This window comes from Perissodus microlepis, chromosome 19 (assembly GCF_051167445.1).
Source record: "Perissodus microlepis isolate ML-2025 ecotype Zambia chromosome 19, ASM5116744v1, whole genome shotgun sequence".
Taxonomy (NCBI): domain Eukaryota; kingdom Metazoa; phylum Chordata; class Actinopteri; order Cichliformes; family Cichlidae; genus Perissodus; species Perissodus microlepis.
The window spans coordinates 19,141,703-19,154,075 of NC_140479.1; the positions used below are offsets into that span (position 1 = coordinate 19,141,703).

General features: G+C 36.5%; 1 pseudogene and 2 gene segments (V, D, J or C); 2 read left to right on the top strand and 1 right to left on the bottom strand.

Annotated features, from left to right (window-relative positions):
- Nucleotides 1–1,957: 1,957 nt before the first annotated feature.
- On the top strand, nucleotides 1,958–2,479 carry LOC146365845 (Ig kappa chain V region 3381-like). The segment is given in 2 exon segments: nucleotides 1,958–2,025; nucleotides 2,165–2,479. Coding segments are annotated over 2 exon segments (360 nt in total).
- A 559-nt stretch (nucleotides 2,480–3,038) lies between these two features.
- On the bottom strand, nucleotides 3,039–4,642 carry LOC146365846 (immunoglobulin lambda constant 6-like). The segment is given in 2 exon segments: nucleotides 3,039–3,343; nucleotides 4,585–4,642. Coding segments are annotated over 2 exon segments (363 nt in total).
- A 5,605-nt stretch (nucleotides 4,643–10,247) lies between these two features.
- LOC146365847 (immunoglobulin kappa variable 4-1 pseudogene) lies at nucleotides 10,248–10,726 on the top strand (annotated as a pseudogene).
- The last annotated feature ends 1,647 nt before the right edge of the window (nucleotides 10,727–12,373 follow it).

The window sequence follows — 12,373 nt, forward strand, 5'->3', positions numbered from 1 at the left end:
TTTCCTCCACGCATGATGTCTGGGATTCAGGTTAAAGCGTTCTTTATTTCATCAGACCAGAGAATTTAGTTTCTCGTGGTCTGAGATTCCTTCAGGTGCATTTTTTTGGGGAATCACTATCATCGTGTTATTGGCCAGCTTCACGTCTAAGACCCTTCTACCCTGATGTCTGAAAGACTCATGGTGGTTTCAGTTCTTCAATATTTGGGAGAATGGAGGCCACTGCACTCTTTGAGATGTTCAATGCTGCAGAAATTTTTCTGTACCCTTCCTCAGAAAGAGAGTGTAACATACAAAATGTGGAAAAAAGGTTTTGACCTCCCAGGTGAAGAACTGAACACAAAAGAAAGGTGTTCACAGTAAGTCAGTGCAAAGACAGTAAACAGAAGTGTGAACAAGGGAAAAAAAAACCACAATGAAAACATGAAAAAACATACAAAGTATAAAATAACCACAAAAAGCCCACAATTATATAAAAATTGCAAGATGGCATAACACTATATAAGGAAATGCAAATAGGCAAACAAGCCAAATTATGCAACCACACTATAAAGAAATACATCAAATGCAAAAGACACAAAATAACAAGCGAGACACAGTCAGACAAAACATGTTCAAACAGAAATAATTTTTTTAAAATTAAAATTGATCAGAAGGAAAAAAAATATGCCTTGCATGGATGTGCAGTCTGCTTTTTGGATCCATGTATCAGAGTCAATTTTATGTGTATTCTCTTATTTTGACATAAGAGGGCACTATTTGTAAAGCAGCAATGTACAATATCCACCCGGACTCCAGTGCAGGTGTGTGCTCACTGACCCATGCATTAATTTGAATATCTGTCGTGCACCCGGAATGCAAAATAGTTTTCTATAGTTTCAGTATCAAACTGAAATTTTTGTCCTTGTGTAAAATGACAATATTAATATTTTGCTGGGTGGACAGCTGTCTATCTATCAAATTAAACTGGTTAGGGATTGATGGGCTCTTGCAGGAGATTAGAGACAGCACTCCAGAATACTGAGTTTTTTTCTTTTTTTTTGGATTAGATTAATTTCATACCATAGACAGAGACCTGACTTTAAAATTAAACATGCCATAACATATACAACCTGTTAAATTAGTAGTTAGTATGTTAAAGAAAAACACGTTTTACCTCACAGTCTGAGGGTCTGGTCTTTTTGAGCTTCAATAATTATTATCAGATGAGTTTACAATCAAACAGCTCTGTGAGGTTTAAGCACAATGCCAACATCATCATGTCAATGCAATAATAATGCAGTTATTTTCAGGAATTTAAAATGCATCTGAAACTGAAGAGTGTTTTATAAAAAAAATATAAAATATTAAAATATGTTACTCAATCTTTCTCAGTAAAATTTGGGGTCATCAAAGTAACGACAATACAGTCTGAGAAAAAAATAGCTGTGTGGAGGAAATTAGAGGAAAAGTCATAACATCATTGGAGAAAAGAGAGTTTTTTATTTATTTATTTTTTTCAGAAAAGATACAGTTCATCTGTACATGGTTCAAAATATCAAATACCTGAGTTATGGCTTTTACTATGGAGCATAAACCCCCTTTCTCAGGGTTTTACAGAGCTGTACAGGACTAAACTATTTAGAGAATTGAGTAATGTTAGACCAGCTTGTTATTCATTCCTTTAAACCACTATTCATATATTTTCTTTTTTCAAAAATAAAGTTCAGTTTGTCAGAATAATCAAAATCAATCAGTGTCTTTAGTGTCAGATGTATGACAGTAGGGGAACCATGCATCTGTTAATGAGACAAATATAATGAAAAAGTTGAACGATCCTCTCCTCACATGACCTCTGTGTTTTCTGTTTCATTGGGAGAGGTGGGTGGTTTCCTCCTACAGTGTGTTTTGCACACTTTCATGCATCACTGCTCCTCACAGTTTAAGTTCTGCTGTCACACACGCTCTCATGCACTTCCACTGAAACCTGAGTCAGGATGGTGTTTCCAATGTTTGTGGTTCTTTTGTTAGGCTTTCTGAGTCAGGGTGAGAGATTCAAAAAGGAAATAATATTTCAGGAGAATGTTGTTTGGTGAAATTTATTCAGCTCGTTTTATGAGTACATTCATTCTGAAGTTTTTGGTGAATAAAAATACATTTTAAAATGTTTTTCCTTTCATTTCAGAGTCATTTGCCAATAATTTTCTGACTCAGACTGATGAAGCCAAGTCTGTCAGTCTTGGTGGGACTGTGACCATCAGCGCAACAGGAAGTTCAAATATTGGTGCTGATCTCAGTTGGTACCTTCAGAAACCTGGACAGCCTCCCAAACTACTTATATACAGAGCATCAAGTCTCTCCTCAGGAACTCCGTCTCGATTCAGTGGCAGCAGATCTGGTTCTCAGTACACTTTAACCATCAGTGGGTTTCAGGCTGAAGATGCTGGAGATTATTACTGTCTGGGCTTCCATGGTAGTGGAGTGTTCACACAGTGATTTATAGCTGTACAAAAACCTCCTTCAGTCTGGCTGAAGGCTGCAGGTGCAGAGTGACAGACTGCAATAACTGATCAACTCGACACCACAAAAGCAAAAACAAAACAAAACAAAACAAAACAAAACAAAACAAAAAAAACAAAACAAAACTTAAATATATCTCAATGAACAAAACATCATGTGCAGGTCTGTTAGGTGCCCTGATAGAAACTAATACGTATAAAGAAATATTTCTGTATTTTTTATATTTACATACATAAATGTATAAATGTAAATGTATAAATATCTAAGAGAAATATGGAGGTTTGATCAAGTATTTCTATGCAAAGTAATGGAAAAATAACACAAAAGTGATTTTTCACAAGCTGCGATTTTATTTTGTGATATAGACTTGTTTTCTCTTTCTTACAGCATGGTTTTAAAGCACAACATAATATGAATAGCTGATGAATTCTGTATTTAGATTAATAGAGTCAAACGTCTGCAGAAATATCACAACAGAGGAGACATGTAGCTTCATCAAAATATAAAATGCTTCACAGGCATGAAATATTGTTGAAGCTCTACTCTGAGCAGTGGTCAGGGCCCAGGGTTTGAGTGACGGGGCTCTGTCCACTCAGACTGGCCTCACAGCTCACTGAGCCCGCCTTCCTCCACTGGTCTGCAGAGAGGCTCAGGGTGCTGCTCCAGCTGTAGCGGCCATCTGTACCCTGGACATCCAAGCTGTTTGACACCCCTGAGGATGTGCTGGTGTCCCCCACCTTCCAGCCCAGCTTCCAATTTGACGGAAAACCCCCACTGGCCAGACACACCAGAGTGGCACTGCTCTGGTGTGGGAGCACAGTCAGAGTGGGCCTCACCACACCCACTGGAGGAGAAGAGGGGGAGAAGAGGGGGAAGAAGATAAAAAAGAAAGGAATGAAACCTGGTAAACACATCTGAAAAAGTGACAGTAATTGTTGATAAAAAACATCACTGTTACAGTCAATAACTGATCTGTAGGATAATTTTCTGACTTTCAGCTGAATCATGTGAATATGGTTCAAATGTCACATCTGTTTCTTTCACTTCCTTTAAACGTGAAATAATTGAACCACAAAGACAAAACTGATCTGAATACACCGAAAAAATAATGTCCACAAGAGAAATTCACACTTATATACTTAAATACTTACTTTTGAAATTCATAAGTGAAAAGAAAATTTAAATCAAACAGTCATATTTCGAGAGGAACAACTTCACTATCACCAAACCTTAGTTTTAAATATTTAACTGTAAAATGATTATAGAAGAACAAATAATAACAAAAATAATATTGTTTTCAGCAAATTAAAACATTTTTTAAAGACTGAATAAATGTTGATCTCTGTGAAGTTTATTCTAATTCCACCTTAATAGTTAAAATGATTAACAATAATGACATAATTTTAACAATGTTCTGTTCAGTAATTTCTTTTAAAGAGCTACCATGGACTGCACAAAGTAAACGTTTTTCATACTTGCAGTCAACGATGAGTTTGGTTCCTCCACCAAAAGTCCACCACAGTGATACAAACTCATTAAGTGGCCGTACAAAAACCTCCTGCACGCTGAACAAGTGTCTAACTGCTACTCATCACAGTTTAAACCTCATTAAATGGATAGAATGATTTAAGAAAAAATAACTTAAATTTGTTGATGATTTTTAGTCATTTTCATAATTTTATTTGGACTATTACCAATTGAAAGACAAAAGTGCTGTTTTGATCCAGATATTAAAAATGCTGAATTATTTATTCTGTATATTTTACTCTATTCCATAAGACGTCAGTGGTATCATTCAAGTTTTATGTATAATAGTATTAATCCAAACAATTTTTCTTCTGACTTTGTGTCCCTCGTTGCCTAATAATGTTTCCAAATATATGGTATATATGTTCCTCTGTTCTATAAAATCGTTAATGTATTAGTTCAAACAAATTTTCTTTTGATTTTGTGCCACAAAGTTTCCTTCAGTGTGCTGAGAGCAGAGAAATGATTTCCATAGAGAGGAGGCTTTGCATCATCAGCTGATCCGCCAGAGAACTGAGAAGGTTTATAGTCCTGTGAGTTCAACACTGCAGGACTCACATCTGTCAGTCAACACAGCAGAAAGCACAACCACCATGACTCTCATCACCATCCTCATCTGGACGCTGACCTGCTGCTGTTTTACAGGTTCATTCACTCAGCAACATTTCAAACACGATGTGCTGCTTTTTCTCTCATTGAGTTCTGCTGACAAATGAATGATTTGTTTTTGTCTGTAGGATGCAGCGGTCAGGTGACTGTGACTCAACCTCCAGTAGTGACATTTACTCCTGGATCCACTGTCACTCTGACCTGTAGGACCAACCCAGCTGTTGGTGGCTGTAGTTACGGCCAGTGTATGTTCTGGTATCAACAGAAATCTGGGCAAATTCCAAAGCTCCTAATTCGACATGTGAGCATAAGACATTCAGGAACACCAACTCGATTTAGTGGCAGTGGAAGCAGCTCTGACTTCTCTATGACCATCAGTGGAGTTCAGGCTGAAGATGCAGCAGTTTACTACTGTAAGAGTGTGCATAGCGGGCCAGTGTTCACACAGTGATTTGTAGTCATACAAAAACCTCCCTCAGTCAGACTGCAGAGACATTGAGCTGTTATAGCAGGAACTGAGTACAGCTGCTGGAGAGGAAGAAACTGTGACACAGACCACTGAACACAGATAGATTTGTTTTGGGGTGATTTTAGAAAGGAATAAAAAAAAAATCCACAAAGTTACTTTGTCATTGCATTTCCAACTATTTACATGAAGAGTTGGCAAATTATACAAACAGATCAGATTTTTCTTCATATTTATATTCCCATTAAGCTTCTTGATGATTATAAAGAAAAATTATCAGATTTTTTAATACTGTATGAACTCACGTGTATAAACAAAACAAAACAAAAACAAGAACAATTTCCTCAACAGTCAAACTATTGACTGGACGTTGGTTGAGACCATACGATTTCTACTGATTTATATCAAAGACCAAAAACATTATTAGCAATAATAATCACATTAATTTAAAAAACTGGTAGCTTCATTTACAGTGCATAAGGAAAGTACCCACAGTACTTGTTTTGTATTGTGCCACATTACAGCCTTATTCCAAAATTGAATTAAGTCTTCGATGTCAAAATTCTACACAAAACACCCCATTATAACAAAATGACAAAATGTATACTTGTAATTCTTAGTAATTTATTATAAAAAAAAGAAACGGCCTTTACCATGACACTCAAAATTTAGGTCAGGTGCATCACGTTTCAAAAGATAATCGGGTAGATGTTTCTACAACTTGGAGTGTGTGGAGGCAGATTTCTTTTCTCATGTATCAATCACATATTTAATCATATCACATTAGTTATAGTAATATCACTTTCTCACTCTACTGTAGTAAGAACACTCCTGTCCTCCTTATCAGGGATGTAAATCTTTAGGTGACGGCCAAGCAGAAAACCAGGTCATAGTTCTCTGTGAGGGAGGGGGTATAGCCCCCCCCCCATGAGAGGGGCCAACATGAGTTTGTGGAATGTTCTTTTCTGTGTCTCTGTATGTAAGATGTAAGGGCGGTGGCCACAATTCAGAGATGATCCTAGTGTTTCACTGGGATGCTCTCTCCAAATTGCAATGTGTTTATTAAACCCACTTCACATCAAGCTCACTGGGTGTGTTGCAGGTTATTGTTAAATTTTCCATAACAAGTGCAACTGTGGTAAATTTAGTTGATTGGACATGATTTGGGTGTTGCAGCATAGGCTGTGAATACTTGTTATATATTTTTTTCAGTTTTAAACAAGCTTTTTTTTTCTCCACATTGTCATTAAAGAATATTGTTTCCTTGTTATACAAAGAGACAGTTCCAGACATTCTTGTTCTAGGGGTGCTTGAAATTTCACACAATATTGAAAGTCCCAATGAGAAGAATTTACTCCATCATAGCTAAAACAATGAAATTTGGAACCACCAGGACTCTTCGTACAGCAGGCTGCCTGGCCTGGTGGAGAGAACCACCTTCTACGGCACTCCACCAATCAGGCAAGTACAGCAGAGCGGTCAGATGACTGGTGTGAAGGTTCATCTTCCAACAGGACAATGACCCTAAGAACACAGCCAAGATAACAGGAGTCGCTTCGGAACCACTCTATGAAGCTCCTTGAGTGTCCCAGCCAGAGCCATACTTGTCTGAAGGGATCTGAAAATGGTTGTGCACTGACAGTAGTGATCCAAATTCATTGAACTTGAGGGGAAGAATTTGAGAAACTTTTAAAAAATACTACATCATTACAGAAAAAGAGTAGTGAGCAAAGGCTGTGAATATTTATACATGTCATATTTGCCTTTTTTATTTTATTTTTTTAATGCAATTTAATGCAGCCTTTTCTCACTTCATCATTATGGGGTATTGCTTAGGATTTTAAGGTGAAAATGACAAAAATATGGAACTGAAGCACTGAATACTTTCCAGATGCACTCTAATTCTCTCCAAGTTGTTGTTGGCAACAGTATAGTAGTGTTGTACCCTGCACACTGGCTCATGTAGAGAGACGAGACTTCCTGTGTTCATTTTGGATGCCCCTGCAACTACCCTCACAGCATAGCTTTTTAATAAGTTTTATTAAAAGGGATTCACTCAAAGAAAGAGTTAGACCACTGTTTCAACCAAACCAAAAACAACCACTACCTAAAATATCCTGGGAAAAGAAAACAAGATACTTAACCAAGTTACTGGTTTACTTCTGCTGCCAGCACAGACCAGATACTCAGTAGGTGCTCAACACCCAAAGCTGGCCCACTCGCTGAGTCAGCAGTGCTTCACTGGCTTCTATAGTTCTGGGTAGCTGATTGCTGAATGAATACAGTAGTGCACTGGTTCCTCAGGAGAAATGGGTGGCAGCTGAGCTCCTGGAAGAGACTGGGTACACCCACACAACACACTAAGCTGCTAGAGCTGTAACAAGGAGAAATGGGTAAAAAGCTGGACAGCCTTTCACTCGAGAGTAATAAAGTCCAACCACACGAAGATTTAAAGTACAGCGATATTAAGATAAAACCCATTATTCCAGCATTCTGTCTGAATCTATGTGTGACAAAGAGGAGAAAAGCAATTTTTCACATCAGGACTTTGGACAGTATGTTTTGCCATGTTGCTGCTTATTTTACCATTAGGAAGAAGACAAAACTGTATCAAGGACAAAAAACACAAAAATAATATGTCAGCTCAATCACATGAACATTCATAATATCTACCCTTTCTGCTTTACAAGAACAGATGTGTGTTTGCCTCCTTAAATGTGTTTTGCATGATTTTTATGCCTCATTGCTTCTCAGAGTTTAAGTTCTTCTGTCACTGAGTGTCTGAACTGTTCATTCACTCACACTGAAAAGTACAGCAAAATGATGTTTTCTATAACTCAGATTGTGATGTTGGATTTTCTGACTCAGGGCGTGAGACTTCAAATGTGAAAATTATATTGTTAGAACAATAAAATTGTTTTAACATCATATAGCTCTATATTTCTTTTGCCAAAGCCGTTCTAGATGATGAAGAATTTTGTTTAAGACTGAGTTTAGTGTTTTCCCATGTGATCAGTCTGAACCTGCTCATTGCGTGCCACCACCTGTTTGTAGAACAACCAAGCTAGTTAACGAAGAGTCTTAGCTTCCCTTTAAAAGAACACCTGCAGAAACGGCTGGTCCAGTTGGAGCCTCCTGGAGGCTGGGTTTTTTGTGAGTTTTTTCCAAAGACTGTGGTGCTTCTCCCTGTTTAAAAAACTGGTACGGGTTTGATAAAGCATTTATATTTAATAAAGTATTGTGAAAAGGACCAAAGAAAAGTGATTTTTGTTAAGCTGTGATTTTATTTTGTGATTTAGACTTTTTTTACAGCACGGTTTTAAAGAACAACATGGATAATATTGGCTGCTCAAATTAGCATGCACATCAATAGAGAGTCAAATGTTTGCAGAAATATTGCAAGAACAGAAACATGTAGCTTCATCAAACTATAAGACACATCATATGCAGACAGGAAGTGTTGCTGAAGCTCTACTATGAGCAGTGGTCAGGGTCCAGGGTTTGAGTGACGGGGCTCTGTCCACTCAGACTGGCCTCACAGCTCACTGAACCCGCCTTCTTCCACTGGTCTGCAGAGAGGCTCAGGGTGCTGCTCCAGCTGTAGCGGCCATCTGTCCCCAAGACCTCCAGGCTGGTTGAAACCCCTGAGGATGTGCTGGTGCCCCCCACCTTCCAGCCCAAATTCCAGTTTGAGGGGAATCTCCCGGTGGCCAGACACACCACAGTGGCACTACTCTGTTTGTCTTCCTCTTTGGAGGGAGGGAGGACTGTGAGGGTGGGCCTCACCACACCCGCTGGAGGAGAAAAGGTTGAAGATAACCGAAAAATGAGATACAAACGTGAAAACATAGGAATAAATATATTGTCAGTGATTATTTTTTTATCAGGTGTTACAGTTAATAACTTGACCCTGTGATCATTTTCTTGTTTAAAACTTTTTGTTCTTTTTTGACCGCAAAGCTAAAGCACTCATGAGAATACAGTTAAAACTTCACATCTGTTTCTTTCACTTCCTTTAAACTTAATTTAAAATTGATCAGCCATAAACAAAAAAGATCTAAAGTATTTTTTTTTGCTAACAGAAGTTCACAAAACACCAGTCAATATTTGTTTTTATTTTAAAATTCATAAGTAAAAATACATTTTAAATCAAAGTGAGCTAAAACAAAGTGAGCTGAAACACATTTTAATATTGTAACCAGATAATATATAAAGAAGCAAAAATAACCAAAAAGAACATTAAATTTTTTTTTTTAAATTCACTTCTTTCACAGACTGAATGAATTTTGATTTAAGAAAAGTTTCTTCCAAAATTGTGACATCAATTTAATAATAATCACTGAATTTGATCACAATTCTGTTTAGTAGATTTTTTTTTTTTTTAAAAAAGCTTAATAAATACCACATTTTTCAAAAATTAGAAATTTCTGGTACTTACAGCCAACGATGAGTTTGGTTCCTCCACCAAAAGTGTACCACAGTGATACAAACTGATTAAGTGGCCGTACAAAAACCTCCTGCACTCTGAACAAACCTCTAACCACTTTTTTTTCATGTAAAACATCACAGTACACCTGATTAAATACAGATGATTTAACTAAAGTGACTTGAAATTATTTAATGAATTTAAATCTTAATTATCATAATTGTATTTTTAGTTTTAAGAATCAAAAGGCAAAACTTAACTTTCACATTACACATATTTATTTAAAAACACACAGAAAACTGTTTTAACACAGCAACCAGAAAGGCTTCAAAAAATAATGTATTATGAGACTATGACAATATAATTAACAAATATACAGGTATACTGTATTTGTTAATAGCAGAATGAAAAAGTAAGCATACAAACCAGAGTGCCATTTTAATCCAGGTGTTCAAACTATGTAATAATGTTTCCAAATATATGGTATATATGTTCCTCTGTTCTATAAAATCGTTAATGTATTAGTTCAAACAAATTTTCTTTTGATTTTGTGCCACAAAGTTTCCTTCAGTGTGTTGAGAGCAGAGAAATCATTTCCATAGAGAGGAGGCTTTGCATCATCAGCTGATCCTCCAGAGAACTGAGAAAGTTTAAAGTTCTGTGAGTTCAACACTGCAGGACTCACATCTGTCAGTCAACACAGCAGAAAGCACAACCACCATGACTCTCATCACCATCCTCATCTGGACGCTGACCTGCTGCTGTTTTACAGGTTCATTCACTCAGCAACATTTCAAACACGATGTGCTGCTTTTTCTCTCATTGATTTCTGCTGATAAATGAATGATTTGTTTTTGTCTGCAGGATGCAGCGGTCAGGTGACTGTGACTCAACCTCCAGTAGAGACATCTACTCCTGGATCCACTGTCACTCTGACCTGTAGGACCAGCCAAGCTGTTTACAGAGATTCTGACGATGATGATTTTATATTCTGGTATCAGCAGAAGTCTGAACAGACTCCAAAGCTCCTAATAAAATGGGCAAAAACACTTGAGTCAGGAACACCATCTCGATTTAGTGGCAGTGGAAGCAGCTCTGACTTCTCTATGACCATCAGTGGAGTTCAGGCTGAAGATGCAGCAGTTTACTACTGTCAGAGTTTCCATGTAATAAACAGTGCTCCTGTGTTCACACAGTGATTTGTAGTCGTACAAAAACCTCCCTCAGTCAGACTGCAGAGACACTGAGCTGTTACAGCCGGAACTGACTGCAGCTGCTGAAGCTGAAGAGACACAGAACGCAGAGCTGAGATAAGATAAGATAAGATAGGATAAGATAAGATAAGATAAGATAAGATAAGATAAGATAAGATAAGATAAGATAAGATAAGATAACCTTTATTAGTCCCACACGTGGGAAATTTGTTTTGTCACAGCAGGAAGTGGACAGTGCAAAAGTTATGAGGCAAAAATTAGGATACAATAAGAATAAATACAGTACACAACTGTACAGAATAGAATAAAAATAAAATACTATATACAGTAGAATAAAATAAAATAAATATACAATAAGATAAAAATAGAATACAAATACAAATGCTATATACAACTGAGTAAAAAGGAGGAGGAGCGCAAGGAGGAGCGCAAAAAAACAAAAACCCCCCCACTAATATCATTAATCACTTCATACAGATTCATACGGAGTGTAAAGAACCTAAAGACATCAAATTATTTTATCTTCACATATAATCACCACAAATAAAACATTATGTAATATATAATATAACATTTATTATATCAAATATCACCACGTACAATGGAGTGATATACATTTTTTCTTTTGCATTTCACACTATATTGTTGGACAGATTTGTTTCAAAATAGTTTTCAAAATAACAATCTTTCGGTGTACTGTGTATTTTTGTCAAAAAAAGCAAATAAAGAAACAATAACAAATGTATTTCTTAAAAGAACACAAAAATCATTTTACTCATTTGAAAATCTCATAACTTTCAAAGATTAATGCTCGTGTTCTATCAGCTCAGAGATTTTAACACTAAGATGCCAAAAATTTAACAGAGTTTCAATGATACTGGTATATGGTGAGTCTATCACATTTGACCTCTGATCTCACTTTTGCGTTTCACATCTGCCTTCCTATCCAACTTAACACCAAAAAGCATTATATCTTTACAAAAAGCTTTGTAAAGAGAAACAGAATGAAATTCAAATATACTCTAGTATGATCTTATTATAATGAGCTCAAGTTATTTATGTCCAATTATATACAAACAATTAACTTTGTATGCTTTGAATTTAAACAGTAATAATAATAATAATCATAAATAATCATAAATGCTATCCCCTTAATTGTAAATAGTTCCCAGAGAGTGAGCTGCCTTCTGCCTCTTGCAATCTTGTTTCTTGTGTCTGACACAAATTGTCCATCCTGATTTCACTCTGACAGTCTCTCTGTGAAGGTTATCAGTCATCCATGTCATCGTAGTCTTAGGAGCTTGGAAAAGGCTGATGATGCAGGAGAATAATGTAGTATGGGAGTGTATAAAGACCCAGTGTTTACACAGAGATAATATATGTTATATAATAATAAAAAAAAAGTACTATTAAGAACTGTAATCAAAGTTAAAGATGTACATAGCCAGAGAGTCAGCCAAGCTCATTCAACTTTTAGGTGCTACAATCTGAAAAGTGTCAAAACAGAAACAGATCAGATGATGGTACAAAGTGGATCCTATAACAAGGTCATAGCAGTACAAACAGGACACCATGGAACTGCAAGGTTTTACGAGTAGAAGAATAATTGACTGACATCTCCAACGTTAATTG